Consider the following 25,137-nt stretch of genomic DNA (forward strand, 5'->3'; position numbering starts at 1 on the left):
TTTACCTTGTTCAGGAGAAAAGGTCAGCACCCTGAACCTCAAAGTATACAGGCATAATTATCAAGACAGAAACATCAAGTAGACAGATTTCCAAACTGTCCAACCATTACATCCATACCCAGTCAACATCTGGGTTTCCACATTCTGGGTTTTTCAAAGCCGGGGGACTCTCAATAACGGCTTCCCAGAATTCAGATCAAATCACAGCACACTTCTCAAAGTGAGTCCCAAAATAAAGCTACACATCAGGGCTTATATAGCCTTCTCCTGGCTCAGAGAATGTAACAACCTTATTGATTCACTGGCCAATCAAGAAGTATCTACTGAAAAACAAGCCTCCCACCCCAGGCTTCAGGTGCACATTAGCCTAGGGGCAGGGAAGATCTTCAAAATTTACATTCTTATTACACAGGGATAGTATACAACACTAGCTTAATAAATGCTTATGGGACTGTTGGATTCAACCATTGGTGACGTGGGCATGTACTAGGCACACTCGAGGAGAAGCCTGCAAGGGTTTGACAGGAGCTCAGGGCCAAAGACTTGGTATAGGGAAACACCAATGCATCCAAGATGGTTCCCACTTCAGGCCTTTGAGAATTTATGTCCTATTTCTGTGCAGCCCTAACAGCAAGTTTGGTGAGTAATGAAAATGCAGATTGTTGTAGTATTGTGTTGAACAACGGATTCCAAGTGACCAGTATTGGGAGGCCATCCCTCCAAAGCCTCAGCAGCGGTTGGGTCTCTATGCACCGACTGACCCCTGCCCTCATCAGGAGAGACAGCACAGTTTGTGGGTAGTGTAAGATTTAGCATCAGAAAGATTTGGGTTTGATTCCCATTTCAGTCACATGGGCCAGCTGTGAGACTCTAGGATAGTCACTTAATGTTTCAGGGCCTTAATTTCCTCCCCTGTAAATGAGGGTTTGAATTTGATGACTTTATTGCCCCTTCCACCTCTAAATCTCTGGTCCCATGACCTCTCCAGGCCTCAATTTCCTTGTCTATAAAATGAGGTTGGATTTGGTGGCTTCTGAGTCCCTCCTAACTCTAGGGTGCTATGAACCTGGCCATACTTGGATTATGTTTGTGTAAGTCTGGAGTTGGTAGATGTTCTCATTGTGTTCAAAGCCAAGCACTACTGACCTGTCTTGCTTACCCAGAAAGCATGAGCATTAGCAACCCTTGGGAGCTGATGTGTAAAGATAGCTTATCTCTGAAAGGAAAGAGGATGAATGCAAGCAAAATTCTAGTGGTGGAAGGACACTTCTCTCTTTGTTCATCACCTTAGCCAGACAGGAATCAGGCACTTCCAGAAGACAAGGCAATGGTGGGTGGGGGGGAGGGGGGGGGAGAGGGTAAGATTTCTCAGGGCATGGATCAATTCTGAATCGGGATCAATTCTGACTATGATTGACACTCAGAGTATAGGCTACTCAAAATGGCACCAGCCTTGGCTGGAAACAAGTTGAGAATGACCCATGCTAGGTATGGTGGATGTTGAATATTAGACTTAAATGGTGAAGACCCTGGTTCAAATCCAGCTTTGGACACTTACTGGCCATTTGACTCTTGGAAAATCACTTATTCTCTTTGAGTCTCAGTATCCATATTTGTAAAGCAGGTTGGCACCTTCTCTGCAACTTGTAGTCTTGGCCAGTTGCCGTGAACCCTGAGAGGTTACGAGATTGCCCAGGGTCACATGGGTGGTGTCAGAGACAGAAGACCCATGTCTTCCTGGCTTTGAGCTCGGTGCACCACTACCTCTCAGAAATACAGGCACACATATGTATGTGTGCATATGTATCTCTAGAGATTTTATATCTAGAATGTATGTTATAATACCACTAAGAACAATGCCATAGGCTTTCCTCTCTACCTGCTGATTGGGACACAGCCATGTTTAGCTAATTATATGGTCTTGAGAGTTTCAGAGGATGAAGGACATATAGACACACAATCAGTAAGTATATCCTTTGGCTAAGAAATCAAATGGCCTCAGCTCAGAAGACCTTAGAGAGGAATAGTATGATAGTCCAGTTGGCTATCAAGAATTCCAGAAAGGTGATAAAGACTGACTATGAAATCTTAGTGTCTAGAGAAAATACAAGATGATGGACTAATGGAGAGCTATCTTTTCATTTTGTTTTTATTTTTTTTGTCTTTAATAATTTGTTTGTTTACTTTTAGTTTATAAGATTCAGTTCTATAATCCCTTGAGTTTCAAATTTTCTCCCCCTCCCCCCCCCCCCCCCCCCCCACCCCATGGCAGCATGCAATCAAGTATAGGATATGCAAACACTTTCACATTAGACATTAGTCAGGTTGTAAAGAAGGATTATAACTGATAGAATATACAATGGGAAACCAAACAAGAAAAAGAAAGCAAGCAGGTAGTTTGCTTCAGTCTGCATTCAAACTCTGTTCTTTCTAGTTCTTTCTCTGAAGGTAGACATCTTCTTCCATCATGAGTCTTTTGGAGTTGTCTTATAACCTTGCATTGCTGAGAAGAGCCCAGCCTATCAAAGTTGGTTGTCACACATATGTTGTGTCTGTAATTGTGTACAATTTTCTCCTGGTTCTGCTCTTCTCACTCAGCATCAGTTTGTATAAGCCTCTCCAGGTAAATATGAAGTCCATCTGCTCCTCATTTCTTATAGCTCAATAGTATTCCATTACATTCATATACCACAACTTGTTTAGCCATTCCCCAATTGATGGGCATCCCCTTAATTTCCAATTCTTTGCCACCACAAAAAGAGCTGCTATAAATATTTTTGTACATATGGGTCTTAATGGAGAGCTATCTTAAATGAAGTACTTGTGATATAATGGAAAAAGCAATGGGTCTGGGGTTAGTGGCCCTGGGTTTAAATCCTGCCTCTGAAACCACCTATATCATCTTGCGCAGGTAGCTTAACTTCCCTGGGCCTCAGTTTCCCCATCTGTAAAATGAGGGGGGGTTCAATAAGATGGTGTCTAAATTCCCTCCCGTGTCTACCTCTTGTAGTCCACAAAATAGCCAGTCACCAGCATACATGGAGTTAGACTCCTTGGTACCTATGGAGAAAAAAGCCCTGGAAAGTTGAGGAAGTAGGCTCTAAGAATGCCCATGTCTACCAGCTGTGGCAGAACAGTTAGTGGTATTTTATATAAGGCCCATAAGGGAATAATCTAGATTAAAATACAGATGGATGGGAAAAATGCATGTTCGTATCCTCAGGAGGTTAAGCAAGACTTCCCAACCCCGAGGAAGATATTTACCTTGAATTAATGAAACTGTGTACACACCTGTGTGTCAGGTGTGACCCTTTTTTTTAAACTGGGGTAGAACATAACCCAGGGACCTGGGCATCAGGAATTTGAAGCAGAGGATGCCCACTTTACTCTGTCCCAGAGTTGCTCAGTTCTCCTCAGCCTCCTCCAAGCTCTAGGTAATCTGCATGGCCCTAAAGCTACCTGCCAGTGGCATGATGAGGACTAAAAGGAATTTAGTTTAATTTAAATATTAAATGATATTGAGAGGATTCCTGTTGGGGGAAGTGAGGATCTTACCACAAAAGAAGTGAAAATAGGCTGACTAGCCTGAGACCTAGGATAGTCTCACAGAAGAGCACTGACACACCCTTCAAAGTAGAAGGTCTTTCAGATGCTGGAGAGAGTTACTTTGTAGAGAAGTGGCCAACACTGACAGAATGAGATTGAGGTAGTCGCTGGGAAGCCAAACTGGAGAGGCTTCAGACTGGGCCAAATTCTAGCCACTTGAGTCATTCATAGAATGTCCTTCTTCCATCATGAGAAGTTGTCTAGGAAGGAGCCGTCTTCAACCACTCTTGTGGGAACCCCTGGGAGATTATACTCCATTATGCATGGGGAGAATATTCCCTTGTTATTGACTTAGCTATTCAATTGATTAAAAAGTTGCTATTTGGTTAATGGCTCCTGATCCACTGGTTGATAATACATTGACCAGGAGTTTGAGTTATATTTGCATCACTGATTATTTCAAAAAGCCCACACTGAACCCTGGTAAAGAGAGAGCAGTTTTAAGACATTCAAAGGGATGATTTGGTAGAATAAGCCAATTTCATCCAGTTGAAAAATCATCCAATGACAACAGAGATAAAAAAAAAATACCGACTAGGTTTTCATCCATTCTCACTGGTCTTTCTTCCTCAGGTTGGTTATGCTGTGGAAATTCCTTTTTAGGGAAGTCTGTTGTCTTTCATAAGGAAGAAGCTTGATGCCTTGAAGAAAGCAATTTTAGTGTGGCTGACATTAAATGAAACCAAAAAATGTTGCTGTATCAAACGAAATAACACACGTAGTCACTCTGTAAATAGTCAAGGCTTTACAAATATTAGCTATTTCTTGATATTTTGGTCCAATGTGGTGGCTTGAAGAACCTATAGAACCCAGCAAGCAGTGAGCAGTGGGAAATCTCTGATGTCAGCAGGCTGACTCAATGTATTCTAGGAAACTTTGTCTCTATGGGCTACCTTTCCGGCTAAAACAGAACCTGATGGAATTTACTGTTGTATTTACAGATTGTCTTGTACATTCCAGGTATTCAATAATGTGCATTTCTTTAAAATGGTAAAAACAAGAACTATAATTTCCTTCTCTAAGTGCTGATGGCCTACAATATGGTTTTCCCTCCCTGTTAGGAAGACTAAAGATCTATAACAACATGTGATTCTAAAAAAAGGCCTGAGAGGAACAGTATGAGAAATGATTGCAATAGAAAGCCAAAGGGCATCCATAAAACATACATCTACACGGACATATACATATACACACACATTTAAGTGTGTCTCCATTCTCTTAGGAATTTGCAGAGCACTGGCTCTGAAATTAGAGGATCTGAATTCAAATCTTACTTCTGATGTTTACTCCCTGTGTAAACTCAGACAAGTCATTTCACTTCCCCTGGGACTTAGTTTCTTTATCTGCAAAGGATGGCCTCTTAGGACCCTTCCCCTTATAGATGTAGAATCCTAGGGTCCTGGTAGCTAGGGCATCCTTGACTCAGCAGGAGTCAGGAGACCTATGATCTAGTTATAACCTTGAAGTTTATGAAGAGGCTGAATCAACCAGCCCAAAAAGCATTAATATTATGAAGGTAAAGAACTTATTTTCTGTGTGGTCTCAGGTAAGCCCTTCAACCTTTTTGTGTTTCAGGGGTGTCTGGGTGTTCAGGGAGACCTAGTACTTTTGGTGAGGGCTTGCCCAGTCCTTTTCAGGGCTGTTCATCTGCCTTTCGTGTTGATTTTTACCCAACTCTCACCTGTGGTTCCGAGCAGTGGCCACACCCTGGCAAAGGTCTTGGCAGATAGTCTAAGACAAGTTGGGGGTAACCAAGAAGCCTCAAACCCATGAGGGGGATGTTTACCCCAAGCACGTGAAGACGTCCCCCCCTCCCCAGGAATGGGTAGATGAGAACAATTTGTTCCAATGGCCATGGGTGGCTAAAGCAGGTGCTAACCAGAGCTTAAAGCTTGGTCAGACATGGAAGATGCCAAGGTCATCATCCACTGTGTCCTGGGTCACTGCCAGGCATCCTGACTTTTGTCTTGCTACTGGACTTTGATGACTCTGGAAGAAAGAGTGAGGCTGATGATTCTGTACAATTCTGCCTCACAAATCCAATTCACTCAAGTCATAATCCGTGATGTCATTGGTCCTCTTTGGAAACAAAGGATGAACAACAATTTTTGTCTCAGCTTCTTGTATAAAACGGGGATAATGATCTGTCCTTTCTACCCTATGGAGCCTATGAGAAGAGAAATGGAAGTTCCTTAAACAATCTCTAAGACAGACAGACAGGCAGACAGACAGACACACACCCACACAAAGAAATTGAGGACTTTATTAGAATGGTAATTATGATGATAATGAGTTTAGGAAGCACTTACATGTTAATCTTAGGGCCAGGAAATGTGACTTGGCTGTAGCTGAGCTAGAGCCTGTCCCTAGTCTTGATAGGGCAAGGAAATGAAGTAGAGGTTAGAAGGGAGGCTCTTGTCAACATTGTTAATTCTGTGTAAAGCACCAAGATAATGAGAAATGTAGCCCCACTTCCCTGAAATACAGGCCAAACCACTTTATCTCTGGTTGATCTGAGGGTAACTTGACTGCTTTTTTGCATGGAAGTGAAGGCCTCTGGATTACTTGGTGGTGCCTTAGTAAACAAGCTTCATATTTCTGGCAGGAGTAGGCAGCAGATGTTGTCTGTCTCTGTGGGATCATCTGAATTTGTGTGCAGAAAGGAACATCCTTATGGATCCCCCAGAACAGGCTATAGAAAAACAGAGAGGGGAGGCAGTGTGGTGCAGTGGAGAGCACAAAAACTGGCGTCAGAGGACCTGGGCAGTGAGCCTGTTACTTGCTTTGTAGGTGTGAGCCTTATCGAGAAAGTCCCCACATGAGCCTCCATTTTCTTCCCTGTAAAAGGAGGGCGTTGGTCTAGGTGACCTTTCTTAGGTTCTGTCTGGTTCTAAGTCTATGGTCTTATTCCCTGATCATCAGAAATAAACCGGAGGCTGGTGACACATTAAGAGCCACGATGGTGGTGGTAAGGGCTTGCTGTTTCACCAGATTTCCTTCAGCAGACTGTGGTTTTCAGAGCAGAGATTTGTTAAGGGTGAAAATACTTTCTTTCCTAAGGCCTAGGGGGCAGTAGCTATTTCTGAAAGATGGTAATAATGGGGATGAACACACTGGCCTCCACCAGGATCATCCTCCATTTGGAGACCAGGAGCTGGTTCTCTTTAGCCATAGGTAAGAAATCATCACAGCATTAAGAACTTCTTTTTGTACAATGCTGGGAAAAGCTCACCTGCCTGGTAGCACCTAGATGGACGCCAGTGGGATACCCAGAATGAACTCGAGCTAAAAGTTGCTGTTTGTTCTGTTAACCTGATTCCCCTCCAAGAAGCTGTTCTGATGCAAATCACCCCTTGCAGGGATTGCTGATGCTGAAGACAGGTGGGGTCAGCTGCCACCTGCAAGTCACTGACGTCCACCTGCGGTAGACTGGCCCTACCAGGCAGTATGATTAGGTCTGATGGGGACTTTCTCCATCTATATTCTTTCAGACTTGGAATCGGAGACAGACAAAGCCTGGCTGGTGGCAAGAATCTGAAGTCCAGTCTGCAAGACACACTGCTTTGGATTGAGAGTTATATTTTTCCCCCAAATCACTTCAGCACCATTACCTCATCCATTTTCATAGCATTTTGGGACAGACCTTTCTGCAGATGAGGAAACTGAAATGCAGACTGAGGTCAAGTGACCTAGCTAAGGGTAGAGTTAACCATGTGAACTCTGTGTGGCTGGGGCCCCAGATAGAAAAGAGGCAAAGGAGTTTTAACCTTGAAAGTGAGCACTTGGACATAACTTCTGAACTGGACACCACACCCTATTAGTTAACCATGTCTGTGTAGTTTGGCTTGATTTAAAATATAAAGTCGTTGAGGGAAAAGGCAGATCCACAGAATAGTAGGATAAATGATGGACTTAAAGACGGTGGCCCTGGGTCCAAGTCCTCACTCGGCCACTGAAGTGGTGTGCCTCAGTTGCACATTCTGTAAAATGAAGGTGTTGAGTTAGATGGCCTCTAGGGTTCCTTCTTGCTCTAAACTTCTTGTCCTCTATCTTCCTGGACCAGACTTGGGATTTCATGGGTGCATTTCCTCATGCTGTGAGGAAACTCCCCCTTTCCAATGCAGATCTGTGTTCTCTTTGCAGGTTATGGTCTTAAAGAGTCACCTGGGACACAATGAGGGTAAGTGATTTGTCCATGGTCACACTGCCAGTATGCATTAGAGACAAGGCTTGAACCCAGGTCTCCCATCTCTATCTATGAGGCTGTAATGATCACTTCTATTTTAGTCTGTTAAGTCCATTTAGCACCTAAGAAAGTACTATGGGATGCAGACCTTAATGATTATTATTTTCATTCATACAGTCATTGTTTTTCAACTTGGCCTTTGTATTGTGGGAGGCTTTGTAGACATCTTACTATCAACTGCCCAAAATGGTAGGTCAGATGCCATTAATGTGGGTTCAGGTCCCAGCGATGTCATTCAGGGAAGGCTAAAGGGTACCTCAGTTTGACAGAACTCTTGAATTCAGGTGTTCATTAAGTGTAGGTCACAATTAGTGCCCTTGGCATACAGGGTTTGTTAGTTAAACCCCATAAAGCACCGTCACTGCTTGAATTGAAACCTTTCCTGTCCAGAAAGCCACCTTATTCGGTTTGTTGAAAGACTAACCTGAGCTCTCCTTATCTACATCTGGTCACTCCAAAAGTCTTTTTAAAGTTTGTGTCTCCAGGCAAAAATTCGGAGATCTAAAAGGAAAAAAAATGATTTTTCTTTTCTGTAATGAAATGAAACACTAGATGTTTCACGCTGGAGATTGTATGATTCTGGGTGCTCCATGACTTGCCTGATTTTGAAGTTGGAACCACCATCAGAGGTAGATGCAACTTTCACATAGATACACTGGGACAAGGCCTTTTTTTCTCTCTCTAGGTAATAGTTTTTGTAAAGTGAAAGTTAATTATTATAGCTATGAAACTGGACTCTGCATTGCCAAATCCTCTGATGTTATGTAATTTCACAATGAAGACAACAAGCCCTGGGATGAAAGATTATTACTTCCAGAGTGTTAGAACCAAGAGGGACCCCACAGATGATCATTTTACAGTTGAGGAAACAGAGGCCCTGAGAGTGAAAATTATTTCCCAATCACATGAGGCATTTCTCATTAAACGTAGCAACTTCTCCCATGTCTTTTAAGACTGAATCACAGAATATAAATGCAAGGCAAAGGATGTGTGAAAAATCATTTTAATTTTATAACTAAGAAATTTTAAGGTACATTTTTGAAATCACAGAAGTTGTGTGCATTTTAAAGATTTCATGAGATATTAGACCTATCATGATAATATATATAATAAAATAATAATAAGTACTTTTTCTTAGCAAAGCACTTGTCCTTCTCTTAATTTTGCTGAGACCACTTAGAAATTGCATTCTTCTAGTTTAGGAGTAACACAAGAAAATTTGTCTAGGGCAACAGACACCCACAGCAAGAGAGAGGAAAAAAGTGTTACACCTCATGCTTGGTCTCCAGGAAGGAGAAAAAGGTTTTGGGTTTTTTTTTTTTTTAAATGTTAAGCAGGAAATCTCAATTTCTCTTTTTAGTGCGCTATACTACTTGCCAGATTTTAGAAACCACAAGGTAAATTAACATCTGAAAGCTATACTCATCTATTAATAAAACTGTTTTTAAATATCAGAGAGGTTCTCTCAAAGAAATTTTGATTTTTTTTAACCTCTTAAATCAAGATAGGAGAATACAGATCTAGGAAAAAAGTTGGTGGCTTTCAGCTCACTGGGGTAGATGGAATCACAGTATTTGAGATGTCCTTTAATAACATTCCACTCCAGTTTCAATGAAGAAACCACAAAAGTAAAAATGATTGACATCTGGGACAGAAGAGAGAGCACATATGTTATGGGAGGCCAGGGTATGGAAGGAATAAACTTGGAGTTTCTCTAGTTAGGTCAAGGCTGTTTCACTAATTTGTTGGAATATCAAATTCCACCCCCTTTCCCCACTTTTTTTTCCTTCTCATAGAGCAGCAACCAGACATGACATCATTATCAGTTGAACATTCCTCATTTATAGGCAGCTTCAGGGCAAAGTATATTAAGTGGGGGGAATATATTAATCTTAATTATTTTGGGGAGCCAAGAATATAGAGTTGTCATTATAAGAGACACTGCTCTTCTCTTCAAGACAGTTTTCAGACAGGACAGATTTCAGATATACCTACTAATTAGTTATTATGAGTGGAAAAGTAAATAAAATGCCATCCATTTCCTGACCTCTTCAAGTATGTCGATTCAGTATAGAAGTGTACCACTGGTCAAATCACATAGTTAATGAATTAACAAGGACTCTGAGGAGAACCCGACCTAGAATCAGGGGGATCTGAGTTCAAATCTATGCTCAAGACACTCACTAGCCTTGACCCTGGGTAAGTCAATTTCCTCATTTGTAAAATAGGGATATTAATAGCACCTACCTCCCAGGGTTTAGTGAGGATAAAATGAGATCGCTGTCAAGCACTTAGCTGACCTCAAAGCGCTTTGTAAATACTAGCTATTAGTTGCAACACATATAGGACAAAATGGGATCAATCCTCAATCCAAGCAGATGGGCCTTCGACCATGTGATGTTTTCGTTGTAATGGAACTTGACCTGAAAACGTCTTATACATTACAAACGTCAGGTAAACTTGATGTGAAGAAGAAGCCGGGAAAAAGTACAACAGAAACGTTACTGAAAGTGCAGCACGAAGCAGTGGCACTTCGGACAGGTAACTTACGGGAGCTAACGGGACGGGAGGCACGAGGGAGGAGTCCTGGGGCTTTCCCAAGGCCCCCGGGGAAGGGACCTGCCCGCAGAAGGCAGAGCTCCAGGAGTCCTGCAGTCTCAGGTGAGTCAAAGGCACGAGCCGCAGCAGCATGGCCCCAAACCCTGAGTCTGCTGCCCCTCTCCAGCAGCGCCCGGGGATGGGAGCGAGTGACGGGCTGATTCCTGCGGGACCACGTCCCGAGCCCGGCTTCAGAGCAGCCTGAAGCTCCCCTCGGTTCGCTGCCAGAAGAGCGGCCTGCGGACAGACTTGTGGCTCTGTGACTTGGGGGCCGGTCTCCCCCAATCCTTCAGAGAACTCATAAAGGGGCATTATAGTACTGACATCACGTTTGCTTTTATAATAACACGTTATGTAATAAACACGGGGTAATTTTAATTGACACTATAGGACCAGGCACAATCCTCTTATTGAACCCTCATTTTTTTAAAAGGGTGGGAAGCCAAGCTCACACAAGTTGACCGAGGGGCGGCGCGCGCCTGCTTCTTCCCCCTCCTCGCCCCCCACGACCCCCCGAGGCTCCCGTAGGGAGACTTTCCTGGCGGGGTCTGGCCGCTCCCACTCTCCGGAGGGTCTCCGGCCCCCGGGGTGCCGAGCCGGGGTGCGGCACGTGCCCCGAGGGCGGAAGGAGCCCAGGACCCCGCAGCTCGCGGGCTCCCGGAACGCCGGCGTTTTAAAAACAACTGGTGGCGCGGCTCCGGCCGCCCGAGGCCCCGGCGCTCGCCCCTCGGCCGGCCTCGTTCCCAGGGGGGTCCCGGGCTCGCCGTCCCGGGGAGACCGGGCCGGGCCAGGCCGGGCGGGCGGGCAGCCCTGCGGCGGCGGCGGCGGCGGCCCCAGCGGCCCCGTGGAATCTGCCGCTCCGGACGCGAGCTAGCTGCTGGGGGAGGTGTGTGGAAAGTGCTGTTGGCGGACCGCGCCGAGCCCCGGGCCGAGGCATCGACGGCGCAGAGAGCCATAGTGCTGACGTTGGAGGCCCAGCCCTGTGAGGTTGCGCCGGGTAAGTGGCGCTCGGCCGGGGAGGGCCCGCCGAGAGGGCGGGGGAAGGGGAGGAGCGGGCCCGGGGGCGGTGCTTGCGCGCCGGCCCGGGCCGCTGATTGCTGGAGGGCGGCTGCCAATCTCCGAGAATCCCCCAGTCAGCCGGTGCCCTGGTGAGAGCCACTCAGATGTACGGTGTGTGCCCGGAGAGCAGCCCGAGACGGTCTGGAGACGGTGCAGCAGCCCGCAGCCCCAGCCAGGGAGTCCCCGCCGCTTTCAATGGAGGAGAAGCCCGGCCAGCCCCAGCCTCAGCCCCCGCCGCCGCCGCAGTCCCAGCAGCCGCCCCAGCACAGCAGCAGCAGCCACAGCCACCACCACCACCCGCACCACCACCACCCCCAGCAGCAGCCCCAGCAGCAGCAGCCGCCCCAGGCAGCGCCGGCGCCGCCGCCGCCGCACCACCACCACCACCACCATTATTACTACTACCACCACCACCACCACCACCACCACAAGCACCACCAGCAGCCGCACCAGTACCTGCAGCATGGGCCCGACGGCAGCAGCCCCAAGGCCCAGCCCAAGCCGCTGAGGCATGAGCCCAAGCACGCCCTGCAGCCGCACCAGGAAGCGCCCAAGAAGAAAACAGGTCCGGGAGCGCGGGGGGTGCGGGGCCGGGAGGGGGCCCGGGGTCACGGGGCTCGGGGACACCCTCCCGCGCCGCTGCTCCCGCCCCTGCTTCCGCCCGGCGGCCGGTGTGACCTTCCCGGGTCCCCGCCCGCCCGGGCCGGGCCCGCTGCCCTTCCACGCGGGCCGGGCGCCGCCGGGCCGGGCCCGGGGCCCGGCCGAGGCCTCCCCTCCCCCGCAGCCCCCGGCGCCGCCCGGCCCCGGCCCACCTGTGGACCCGGCGGGGCTGAGCCGGGGCGGGGTGGGGGGGGGCGACGGGGCCGGGGCCTGGGCCGGGCTGCCCCCTCTGCTCCTCGCCCTCGTCTCCGTCTCCCCGCTCGCCCTTCCTCCTCGCTGTCCGGGCCGGGGCCGGCGCGGCTGGAATGTTCTCTGCTCGTCGTGGGGCCGCTTCCTGTCCGCCATGTTGGGAGCCGATTCCTGTCACAGGCCCCGGGGCCCCGCGGGGGGGCCCCGCGAGCCCGGCGCGTGCCCCGCCCCCCCTCCCCCAGTCTCCCGGCCCGGCCGCGGCCTGGCCCGGCCCCGGTCACCCGGCGGCGGCTCCCGCGGCCCAGGGCGGGGGCGGTTGGGGTCGGGCCACGCGGGGGGAGCGGCGGCCGCGCGGCGGCCTCTTGCCCTGCCCGGCCGGGCCCGGCTCCGCCCGCGGCGTGTCCCGCGGCCTCCCTTCCTCCCTCGGCGCCCGCTCGCCAGGGGCGGTGGTTGGCCGGGCGGGCGGGAGGGGGAGGTAAGCCGGGCCGGCCCGGGAGGGGCGGTGGCCGCTGGGGCCGGCTCCGTCGCCCCCCCCCACCCCGCCCCGCGGGGCGGGGGGGGGGCGGGGGGGGGGGGGGTGGCGGGGGGGGGGGGGGGGGGGGGGGAACCAGCCACGCCACTCCACGCTGCGAGTGTTTCGTGTTCGCGCCTGGGAGCGGGCCTGCGCCGCCGGCTGCTCCAACGCTCGGCCCGGCGGCCAGAAAGCAGGGCGAGTGGCCGCGGCCGCGTCCCCGCCACCATCCCCGCGGCCTGGGCGGGGGCGACGGGACCCCTCTCCCCTTCTCTTTCGGTCTGGCGGAACTTGGGGGACCCCAGCGGGTGGGCCGCGTGGGAGACGAGGCCCTGGCCCCTTCCCCGTGGAGAGCGGTTTGGGGGCGTTATTTTCTTAGGGCCCCCACCCCACCAATCCTGGTGAAGCTGCCCTTCTGGGATGGCCTGGGGGGAGCTTCGCACCCGGGGGTGCAGGGGAGACTTTGGGGCAGTCTCTGAATTCCCAAATACGGCATCCCAGCTTGGCTGCAGGTCTGGGGGCGGGGGAGGCAACTTTTGCTGTATGTTTGAACCTGAAGTCAAGTTTGCCAGCGCCCCCAGCTCCGGCAGCTTCTCCGGGGAGGGGGCGCCCATTTAGGCCTCTGGGGGGGCTTGGCAGTGGAGCGCCTGGTAATAACTAAGGTAATCGCACTTCTCATCTCTTTGGGAATAACACATGAGGAACGGCTCGTTACAGCCCCTGGGGAAGCTGAAGGTTTTGTTAGAATTAGGGGGCCGGCGGTCACGTGGCTGTATCTGGCCCCGGGGGTGGTTCCTGCCGCCTCCGCTGCCCGGCGCCCCAGGCCGCCTAGTTGTTGGCCCCAGGGGCATTTCCAAGAGGCCAGCCTCCAGGAGCTCCGGAGGGGGCTGTGGGGCGGGGGGCCGTGCCGCCACGCGGAGCCCCCAGGCCGAGCCCGGCAGCAGGGCTCCTGGGGAAACTTTGCAAGGTGCCGCCTGCACGTTGGCCAGGACCGGGGGAAGCTGGGCCCGGGCCGGAGCCGGGCGGCGCGGCGGTCAGCCGCTAGGGGGCGCGAGCGCGCGCCTCGCCCAGCGCCGCCGCGGGGCCTGGCCGCGGTCCTTCCAGAACCCAATGGAACTCGAGTCCGTTTTAAAATGGAGCTGTGTGTCTCAGCACACGGCGGCTCCCCGGGAGACCCTGGCGGGCCGGACCCCATGCGCGGGGTCCGTCAGTGTTCGGGCCGGCTTCCCCGCTCTGAGGGCCCCTGCTTTCCGAAGCAGGCTTTTGGGGCCAGTTGATGTGAGACAGAAGGTGGGGGTGCAGATCCTGCTTCTGCTCCGGGTCCCCCCTTTGAAGAAGCCTTCATCTCTGGGTTCCTTCCCGTGTAGAAGGACTTTCTAGATGGACTAGTTGTAACTAACTCCAAGGCCCCTTCCCGCAGTTCCTCCTGGGAGGAATCAGATGTTTTGGCCTTTGGGTAGTGTTTTACTGTGTCCCTGCAACTTGAGGTACATGTAATCTATTGATTACTTTTAATCTGGAAAAAGTACAAACCTTTGTCTCTAAGACTCTTTGCATAGGGAGCTTTGTAAAGTTTTTGTCCTTGGTTCAGAATTGCACAAGACTGGAGAAGTTACAGCTGTTGAACATCTTGAGTACTTCTGATTTGAAGACTTTCAAAGTTTGCATGCTAATTAAAAAACAAATCTTTAACTTTTTTTTTATAACAAATCTTTGTAATATAGAAACAGTTTCTCTTTAAGCAACAAATCCTTTTTTGTGAGATGAGATGAGATTAAGATTTTTTTCTTAGAAAGCTGGACCTAGGAGGGTTTGCCCCTTTTGGAGTTTTACAGAAGTAGGAATGCAACAGAAATAATTTAAGAAGTTTTTGGTCCTCTTGTATGTATGCATAATTTGGCCGTGGGTTCTTAGGATCCTCTATAGATATGAAACTGGAAGGGTAGGCCTTCTTCATTTCAAGCCTCCACCCATTCCCCATTTTACAGATAACAAATGTGGTTTTAAGTGATTCACCCAAGGCCATTTTAGGGGAGTTGTGCCTTCTTAATGATACTTTTTGAAAGCTGTTTTTAAAATACCTAATAACATTCTCAAAATTGATATTTAAGGGTTGTTATTGATAGTTCTGTAACAGAAAGATTTAAGGATCAAAACTTTGTATGCATCTTCTGAAGGGCCTCCTTTTTCCTACCTTCCACCACCTTACCCTTCAGAGGTTGAGTGCAATAAAGCTCTGCTGTGGAGGAGGTTTATTCTTCCCATTTTAGATACCCTTAAACTTTTTAAAACACTTTCTTGGTCTCTGCCTGTGGCCTACATACAATCATAGTAAAACTTGAGTTATGTGATCTCAGAATGCTTTAGAAGCATCTTGCCGCTATTCTACCTCTTACCATAAAGTTTGAAGAATGGGTGATTGTTCCAAGTTACATGCTCACCATTTGATGATCTCTGGAAACACCTAAAACCTCACTGTTAGTAACTTAGAAAAGTTACTTACTCCTCTTGTCGCTAGCTGTTGCAACCTTTTGATTAAATCTGAGGACCAACTGCAAGCAGTTGTATGTAATAGAGTTTTCATTTTAGTCTTGACAATGAGAGAGTTCCTAGTTTCATTACATTGGGTATTCTAGTTGTGGATACCTTGGCCTTGATAAAAGTTTGAGATTTTGCAGTTACTCAGTTTTGTTTTCATCTGTAGCCCATTTTAAGTTGGAAGAATTCCATAAAAGCATTGAGGTATTTGAAAGAATAAAATATTTTATAAATGGTAAATTATATGGAATTCTAAATTAGAGATATTTCTCTATGATGAATATTGCTGAAAGGAGGAACCAGCCAATTGTGGTATATTGAAAAATAGGCTTTGTTAGGTTTCTCTCTGTAATATTTGTAATCACTAGATAGAAGGCCGTATTCTTCACTCTCTGGCTTATTTGGTGACTAGGACCTGGTATGATTCGCCAGGGCATATTTCTTTTTTATTAAAGACAATTGAAGAGTAAAAATGCATTATTGCAATCAAAATAACTTTTTTTCTCTCTCTTCCTAGGCTATGGTGAACTAAATGGTAATGCTGGAGAAAGAGAAATATTGAAGAGCTTGGGCTCTGATGAAGCCACCATTTCGAGGGTACTCAATGGCAACCAGCAAGCTATAGACACTAATTTAAATCCGAAGCAGACTGTGAAAGCCAGTACTTTTGGGAAAGCAGGAATTAAAACCAAGAATTTCATTCAGAAAAACAGTATGGACAAAAAGAATGAGAAATCTTATGAAAGTAAGCCTAGAGACAACCAATCTATCGACAAGGCCGATGCAGTATCTATTCCAAATGGTGTTGTAACAAATAATTCTGGTTATATCACTAATGGCTATGTAGGCAGAGGGGCTGATAACGATGGCAGTGGCTCTGAGAGTGGCTACACCACCCCTAAGAAACGGAAGGCCCGGCGCAACAGCGCCAAGGGCTGCGAGAACCTGAATTTGGTACCAGATAAAATAATGCAGCCTGAGTCCAACACCCCCAACTTCAAGCAGGGACTTGACAATTTCAAACCTGATTATAGTGAACAAAAGGGAAACCGAGGGGATGGCTCTAAGCCCATTTGGAAGTATGAAGCTGGGTCAGGAGGAGCAGGTCGTGGGAAGCCTGGAGTTGGAGATACACAGCGGAAAAACTCTGATGCCAAACCTGGCGGAAGCAGCAAGAAGTTTGATGATCGACCCAAAATCAAACATGCAACAGCTGTTGCCTCCAAAGAGGATTCATGGACCCTGTTTAAACCTCCCCCAGTTTTTCCAGTGGACAATAGCAGTGCTAAAATCGTCCCTAAAATAAGTTATGCGAGCAAAGTTAAAGAAAACCTCCACAAAGCGGCCCAGAGCCCTTCCGTGTCTCCCTTGTCCTTGTCATCTTCACCGTCTGCTGGGGAAGCTCAGGCCCAGACCTCGAGTCGACTGTCCCAGGTCCCCATGTCTGCCATGAAGGCGGTGACTTCGGCCAACTTTTCTAATGGTCCAGTTTTGGCAGGGACTGAGGGAAGTCTATATTCTCCTGGGAATCAGCCACTGCTTACCACTGCTGCTAGTACTGTAACCCCTACCCCTTCTGGGACAGAGACCATCCTCCAGGACCTGAGCATAACTTCAGCAGCCGTTGAACAAATGAAGCCTAGCCTTTTTATCTACCCTTCAAATATGCAAACTGTGCTTTTGGGTGCAGCACAGGTTGATCTGCCCTCTCAGACAGAGCAGCAGAACCTGGGGGATATCTTCCAGAATCAGTGGGGTTTGTCATTTATCAATGAGCCTAGTGCTGGTCCCGAAACTGTTATTGGGAAATCAGCAGATCACCAGGTGATGGAAGTGACATTTCAAGGGGAATATCCTGCCACTTTGGTTTCACAGGGTGCTGAAATAATTCCCTCAGGAACTGAACATCCTGTGTTTCCCAAGGCTTATGAGTTGGATAAGCGGACTAGTCCTCAAGTTCTGGGTGGCATTCTGAGGCCTGGGACTGCCAGTGAGGGTGGAGCCTTAACCTTGGAGCCCAGTCTCACGGGTGACCTGCAGAAAGCAGACATCAGTAGTCACGGTGCTCTAGTGTTTCTCTCAAAGGACTACGAGATAGAAAATCCTCTGGCCTCTCCTACGAACACTTTGTTAGCCTCCGCCAAAGAACAGAGGTACCAGAGAGGCCTAGAAAGGAAAGATAGCTGGGGTTCTTTTGACCCGAGGGCTGCTATTGTATATCACACTAAAGGTAACTCATTCCTTTTGTGAAATCCTTTGCTCTTACTTGCGAATCTTAAGATTTTGTTTGATAGTGCTTTTTACAGATATTCTTAATTCTGTTTGGGGGTAAGTCAGGTCACATGTGGAGAGAGTTGAAAGACTGAGAATTTTTCCAGCCTTGCCTAGATGTTGTTAATCAGTTGTTTTTCAGTCGTGTCCAACTCTTCATGATCCCATTTGGGATCGTGGCACAGATGCTGGAGTGGTTTGCTATTTCCTTCTCTGGCTCATTTTACAGGTTAAGAAACTGAGTCAAACAGTGTGAAATGATTTGCCCAAGGTCACAGAGCTAGAGCTAGTAAGTGTATGAGGCTGGATTTGAATTTAGGTTTTCCTGACTCCAGACCCTGCTGCACCGGGGTCCAATGCCTTTCCCAAAATTTGTTTACAGTTTGGAGTCTTTAGAAAATTAAATGGTTAAGACTTAACTCTGCTTTTTTCCCCTTTCCTAAAATGTACAGATGTATTTATATTCTCTGTTAAGAGACCTCTGAAATTTCCACCTGGCCTGCTTAATTTAAAATATTTAGTTGGTGACATCTTTTTTAGACAATATTAGATAGACTGAAGAATTAAAGGAAAAAAGGGAGAGTGACTAGTTCAGTTGGTACTCAGCTCTGCATTTGAACAAGTTGTTTTCCTTCTCATTTTTGCAGTTTTCTGCATGATTTTATTTTATGTAATGTCCATTTCTTTGAATCAGTTTTTATGCTTATTACCTCTTTAATACAGTTAAACATTAGTTGATATTTTGAGGTATTAATCCTAAAGATGAATTGTGTGTTTTAACCAATTCCTCATATTAATTTTTGTCAGTATCAGAAGACATAGTAGTGTTGGAAACTGTCTAGGAAATTGTAGGGATTTGGAGAGATGCTGGAGGTTGGGTCCTTCTTTCTTGGCCAGTTTACTGCTGCACTTAAAATCTTGGTCTCTTCCATGAGGAAAGCAGGTCTTGTACTATGCCAGACAGGTAAAATTGAGACTGACTTAGAACTTTGGGTATTTTGGACACAAAAACTGTGTGAAGAGAGGTCCCGGAACATAACTTAATTGAAATACGCTTCATAGCAATTGTTAACGTGAGATTCTGGTGCATAACTGACATTGTTTACCATATGCATGTCCCAAACTGTGGAGAGTCCTGGGTGTCTTTTCCATAACCCAGAAAAAGATAAAACCATGCCAGCTGCCCCTTTTCTGTCCGTAGGTAGCCTGTTAGAGTAGAGGAAGGGGGGAAGAGAGGGTAGAATTCTGGGGAAAATTCAGAATTGGAACCTGCACAATTAACTATCCCCCTGCTCCTCCGCTGATGTCTTGGAAAATAACCAGGAACCGAAGAAAGGGGCCCGCTTGATACATCATTCCTTGCCCAGGCTGTGTCTCGGGGCGTTTAGGAAAAAGAAATCTTTTTACCTGTTCGTGATATGTTACTGCTGTGGTCACCCCTGCTTATTACTAAAGCCAAGCTGCAGAGGGAACTGGGCATGTTATCCTGCCCTTTTGGTGAACATTTATGAGATACCCTTAGAGACCTTTAATTAAGGAATGCTTGTAGTGTTCTTCAGAAAGCAGCAACAGATGAATTCAAAGTGATGAGTAATATTGGTTGCAAGTATCAGGTTTTTGTTTAGATTTTATTGACCATTCGATTTGTTTGTTGGTGTGTTTTTACATTTTATTCTGGGGATTGATCTTCCATGGGGTGGGTTTGTCTCTTCCTCAGAGCCTCGTGACCTTTTGAGTGGGCCTAGGGGACACTAAAAGGAACAAAATCACTGGAAAGAAGAGGATTTTGGTGCATTGACTTTTAGGAAAGTTTCCCAAGAAAGCTCTTCTGACGTTTTGTTTTTATTGCTTTTTGGAGGGGGGAGGGCAGGGCAATTGGGGTTAAGTGACTTGACCAAGGTCACATGGCTAGCAAGTGTTAACTCTCTGAGGCCGGATTTGAACTCAGGTCCTCCTGACCCCAGGGCAGGTGCTGTATTCACTGTGCCACCTGGCTGCCCCTTCTTCTGACATTTTAGTAACTGCATCCTCTGAGGCAGTTAGAGTCATTGGAAATGGCCAAAAGTCATTCAGAATATTGAGTCCTTGGTCAGGACAGAAAAGTAGTCTGACTTTTGTTGTTTGTTTGGCTCAGCTTGTAACCCCATGATGGAATGACCACCATGCACATGTACAAATTCCAGCAGCTTCAGAATTGCTGTGTTATTTTAGGATTAATCACTTCTCCTGCCTGCCTGCCACCAGTGGGATGTAAATCTGCATAATATGGGACTCTTTTCTCCCCCGACCTCTTTGCACATTCTCTGACCCCTTCATAGCTTGTCTTTGTGTCTCCTGCCCATCACCCCAAACCCACTCCGGTCCTCCTCACTGTGCAGTCCCCTCCACCTCTGCCTTCCTGTCGTGTGCAGTGCACAGATGTACATCTTGTTCTGATCCTGTAGCTCTCGATTACAACCTTTCTTTCTCTGGTGCCCTACACTAGTAGACAAGGGAAATCTCTTAACTGCTTTTATTAAGTCAGTAAATATTGGGCTGTATCGTGTCTTAGGTCTCGAGGACATAGAAATGCATCCTGAAGGTCTGCTTCTGGTTTCTAAGCTCTCTGAGGACCTCCCATCTTCCCCCAGATCTGCACCTGGTTTTGTCCTTTCTTAATAACAGGTGCTTGAAATAGAAGTAATCATGGTTCCAGGTAGTTTTAAAAGTTGGCTGGATGACTTGAGGAATAGAAATCAATTTGTTGAGCATCTTGCTGTGTGTATCTGGGAGCTTAGGTGCAGTACTTTGCAGAGTGAGAGGAGGGATCCATGAAGGCGGCAGCATCAGAGCTGGCTCACTCTTGGTCAGCTGGTCCTCGGTGCTTGGTGCTGTGTGCACTGTTTGAATTCCCTCTCACCACCCCACAGCTCCTTGAAGTTAGAGTGTTCCAGATCTTTGCTTGTGACGTAGGCATACAGAATTGGCTGTGAATTTCATTCAGAGAGTACCCCACAGTTCTCAGATTTGCTCTTTGAGTTTCATCACTGGCTGTTAAACAATTCATCAGGATTTTTCAGTGTCTTCTAGTTACTTCAGTGTGTCAGGTTGTTTCGTGCTAAAATTCTTTTGGTCACTTGTGTGATATGAAGGAAAACTTTGATTAGATATCTTTTGCTGTTTTCTTTGAAGTAGAATCTCCTTGTAGTTTTCCTTGAGTGTGCCTCCTGACCAGTGTGGATAGAGTGGGGAAGAAGGGAGTTGTCATTCATTAAGTGAAAGTTTTTTGTTTTTAGAAACTGGTGGGTAGAGTAATTCTTAAAATACCTGTGTAAGGTATACTGTGAGTAGAACTGCAAATGAAGGCAGAAACATCTCATGTCTCCTAAAGTACAAGGTTTCCACTGAGTTTCAGAGAGCTGATCCCAGTTGATTGAGGTGGACTAGACATTTTATCTCTGTTTTGAGGAGTGTGTGGGATATAGAGTGGGCTGTGTAGTTATGAAACACTAAAAATGTGGGGGGGGGGAGAGTACACCATCTATCCTAAAGACTACATTAAGCAGTGTGCTGGTTTGTCTAGCAGGTTGTAGACTAGAATTCTGGGAAGTGATGATACCAGTAAAAGGTTGGAAGAGTTCTGGTGCCTGTCAGCGTTCAGAGTTTTGTATCTTGTCACTTTTTGGTTTCTCCATGGAGTGTTGATTTGTCCTTTTCCAACACTCTCCTTCAGCTCCTTGAGATGTGGGTGGGACCACTGAACAGCCCTCATAGATGAGGCAGGCAGGGGCATCCAGATTGGAGGAGGCAGGTTGTTGCTCTGGTCTTGACTCTTGCAGGCTTGGTGTGGAAAGTGGGAGGAACGTTTTCTTTTTTCATCCATTTTTGTGCTTTTAGGCCAGGCCCCGAAGCCTAAGATCTTAGCACCATTATGCTAGGCATTTAATGATTATTGTATGAACTAAGGAAACAAATCATTAGATTGTTTTTGTGCATCTTTTTTGTCCTCAGAAGAAGCTGTTATTCAGATTAATTTCTCTTTTTTTTTTTTCCTGCCAAGCTGGGGCAATGTCATCGTTTGGTATTAAAAGTTAAAAATCAACCTCTTGTCTTTGACATGGCCCTTGTTCCAAGTTTGTAGCTCTGTCTTGGAGAAAATTGAGACTTGGATCCTGAATCACTGTTTTCACTTGGCTCTGCACTATTGATCCTTCTTTTGGGTTTGTGGATAGCAAATGGGAAGGTCTGCTGGTGAGCGTTAAATGTTAGTTCTGAATAGATCCCAAAGCATTTATCTTCACTGTATACAAATTGGTTTAATTAAGTTATTATGCAAGTTACTGGCATTAATGTATTTTGACCATTTTTTTTTATAAGTTGACAACCCATTTGTCAAGTGTCATTGCAAAGTGTATTTTGTAAGTGAATTCCAGGTTTACTTGCCCCTGTGAGCACCAGTATTTTTCTTTTAACCATTAAATAATGATTTGAATATTACTTAACCTTTTATTGATAATCAAAAGTCAACTTTAGGAATGGGGGCCATTGAAGTGTATAAGACTGCCTCCAAGCTAAAGGACTGCTACTTGCAATATTTCATGAGTTTTCTGTCATTTTTGTAGTTTTTCTCTCCACTCCCACAGACTAGTTTTTAACTTGTTGCTGTCAGACTTTCTATAATTTGTCAGGCAGGTTTGTTACTTGCTATCTTTTGAGGACTAAGAAACCTGACAACTATTAAAGAACTGTTAGTATTGATACTATTGATGATAGGTTTCTTCATGACATTGTTGAGGTTATCCGATAAATGAGGTCTTAAAATGTCTCTTAAGGCAGCTGCCCTGAAACTTTGTGGGGAGTACTTTATCATACGTTAGTTTTATTAATATAAATTGGAAAATGTGGTGGCTACTTTATGGCACACTGCTTTTCTGCCTGCCTGGATTATGGTCATACTCTGGTCTTAATCCTGTGGCCACAAGAGTTGTGGATTATATTGAAAGTTAACTGCTTCCTTCAGGGAGATAGAATGTGAAAGATCAGTCTGCTGGTGTGGAGAGCAGAGTTCCTCTAATTCAGCAGCTATCATACACCTACTGCCTCTGTGTAAGACCTTAGAGATTATGAGGCCCCACCCTCAAAGGGCTTGTGTTCTAAATCTGTACTTCAAGTTTTCTTTCAAAAGTTTCCCTGCAAGAATTTAGTTACAGTTAGAACATCACTTTTTCTTAGAGGAGGAGAGCAGTTATGGGATCACATTCTGTGATTCTCAGTAACAAATTTCAAATTAGTGGAGTGTGGATTAATGAGAACTAATTTAAAGTATAAATTCTTGAGGGAATGAAAGCAGCCCAGAAATTGAAGGGGCCAGTGTGAGAGGACATCATTCTTTCCCATTACTACCATATCAGTGGTGGTGGTCCTTTTAAACCTTAGGAAGGCTATTTAATCTTGACAGTACTTGATTTTAGTTGCTCCAGGAATCTAGTGCTACAGAGAAAACCCATTTAGCCACTGAATTTATTTTCCTTAACGATACATAAGGAGAAGGGGCGGGGTGGGGGGGGACTGCCACCTTTTTATTTTTGGAGAGTAATAGTTTTCTCTAGTAATAAAGGCTAATCGGGTGAAATATTTAATTTTCTGTTGCAAGCATTCAAGCACAATTGGTCTTTGGTAACCATTTTTTTACATGATTAAGTAGTACAGGGTTTCCAGAAAATCAGTGTTGAATGACTTAATGAGTACACATCTCTAGATTAATATATGGAGTTGTAAATTGCAGCTGCTCTGAGAGTGGCACTGGGAAATTTTTTTAGGCTGCTGAGAGGGGATACAAGCTACTAGTCACAGAAAGTACAGTCACAAAGAGGGGGATCTCATGATCTCATTAATTAGTGTCTTATTTCAGTTAATACTGATTTATTGCTTGGCTAAAAGTTGGACTGGCACTGAGTTAATTTCTTAGCTGGAGGCTGTCAAATCTGGGACCTTCATTAGTATTCCAGAATGCAAATTATAGGCCATGCTTGCTTTCTTACTGGTGATCTAATTGCATGTAGGCGGGTTTAGCTGGCCCCATACTTTAAATGAGTACTTTTTCCTCTGAAGGAATACAAGGAAAATCCTCATATTAACTAACTCTCAAGAACCAAGTTTAGTTGTAGACAGATTTTGTAATATACTGGAAGTCTGCTTATTGAAAGGTGATTGATCGGAATGGTTTGATTTGTATGATTATTGAAGCATGGAAGATGGCTAGGTGCACATAACTCCACTCCTAAACACTCACATTTCTTTCTCTGATGGTCTTTTTGGTGAGTGGTTTGTAAGTTTAGGAATTTTTTGTCTTTTTCCTGTTTTGGGGTAGTTGAAACACATGAAAAGAGTTAAAGGGCAGTTTTATACAACTAACCTGAAAAGAAAAGATTGGCTAACAACCTCTCCACCCTACCCCCAGTACCACCCCAAGGTATATTTATGTTTACTTCTGCTTTAAGCAAAATCAAGTGTTAAAAAGATACCCTTTCAGGGACATATTTTTCCTGCAAAAAGTGAGGATGAAATGGTCTAGAATTAGAGAAATGGTTGGTTGTTCAGGATAATATCTTGTGGTTGGTTTGTGGTCAAGTAGAGTTATCTCTTGGCCTCTAACTATTGACTCTTCCCCTGGCATAAAGACATATACAAGTACTAGTTATGTTAATGAAGAGGATGTCCAGCAGCACTTTGTCAGAAGTTCTGTGCAAAGACATGAAGTGCCGAGGTAGTGTGCATCTTAGACCATAGGGCTCTCTTCAACTGGTAGTTGGTTGCTTTTGCCTCCCAGGGAATGGTTCTCTGCCCAGAGATCCAAAGACCACATGTAGTCTCAGCTTCTCCTGGTTTTGACTAAGCCTTGTAATTCTCAGGAATAGGGTCTTTCACAATGTCACAACCCTGATCTATGTTATACTTGGGGCAGGGCCCTCAGCCTCTTTTTGCTTCAGCCAACTTTTTCCCCCCTCATTTTTCTTGGAGAATTTGTTGACTAACATTGCTATGATGCTATATATTATATATTCTATGATTGGAAATTTTGTATTCTTAGATGTTCCATACAAATGTAAGGTAACTTTTTATTAAGTGCTTGCTGGGTCCTGGGGATAAAAAACAAAAATGAAACATCTCTTCCATTCTGAGGAGGGACGGAGAGATACGGATTTGCAGCATGTACATAGCTAGGCAAATGAAGTAGCTTCTGCAGGGAGAGAGAGCACATGAATCAGGAAAGGAATCTAGAGATTCTAAGAGAGGTGGTGGTAGAAAACGTCTATAGATAGGTGGGAGCCGAATGGGGAGAGCTTTAAGTGTCTGACTGAAGATTTTGTATTTTAACTTATAGGCAGTAGGGAGCCAGTGAAGATTTTTGACTAGTGAAGTAACCTGATCAGACCTGTGTCTGTTGATTCAGGAACAATATGGTGAATGGATTAGAGAA

At 46.2% G+C, this 25,137-nt stretch overlaps 1 protein-coding gene across 1 annotated transcript in view; it reads left to right on the plus strand.

Annotated features, from left to right (window-relative positions):
- Window positions 1-11,588: 11,588 nt before the first annotated feature.
- The window catches only part of NUFIP2 (nuclear FMR1 interacting protein 2), a 28,105-nt gene continuing 14,556 nt past the window's right edge, over window positions 11,589-25,137 (plus strand). The window contains exons 1-2 of the mRNA XM_069089760.1: window positions 11,589-12,074; window positions 15,925-17,637. Of these exons, the coding sequence (XP_068945861.1) occupies window positions 11,705-12,074; window positions 15,925-17,637 (2,083 nt within the window). The 5' untranslated portion in view covers window positions 11,589-11,704. The remainder of the gene's footprint in view (window positions 12,075-15,924; window positions 17,638-25,137) is intronic.

The sequence above is a fragment of the Petaurus breviceps genome, unplaced genomic scaffold (genome assembly GCF_028583685.1).
Source record: "Petaurus breviceps papuanus isolate PSGF00001 unplaced genomic scaffold, PetGlider_PUasm1.0 186, whole genome shotgun sequence".
Taxonomy (NCBI): domain Eukaryota; kingdom Metazoa; phylum Chordata; class Mammalia; order Diprotodontia; family Petauridae; genus Petaurus; species Petaurus breviceps.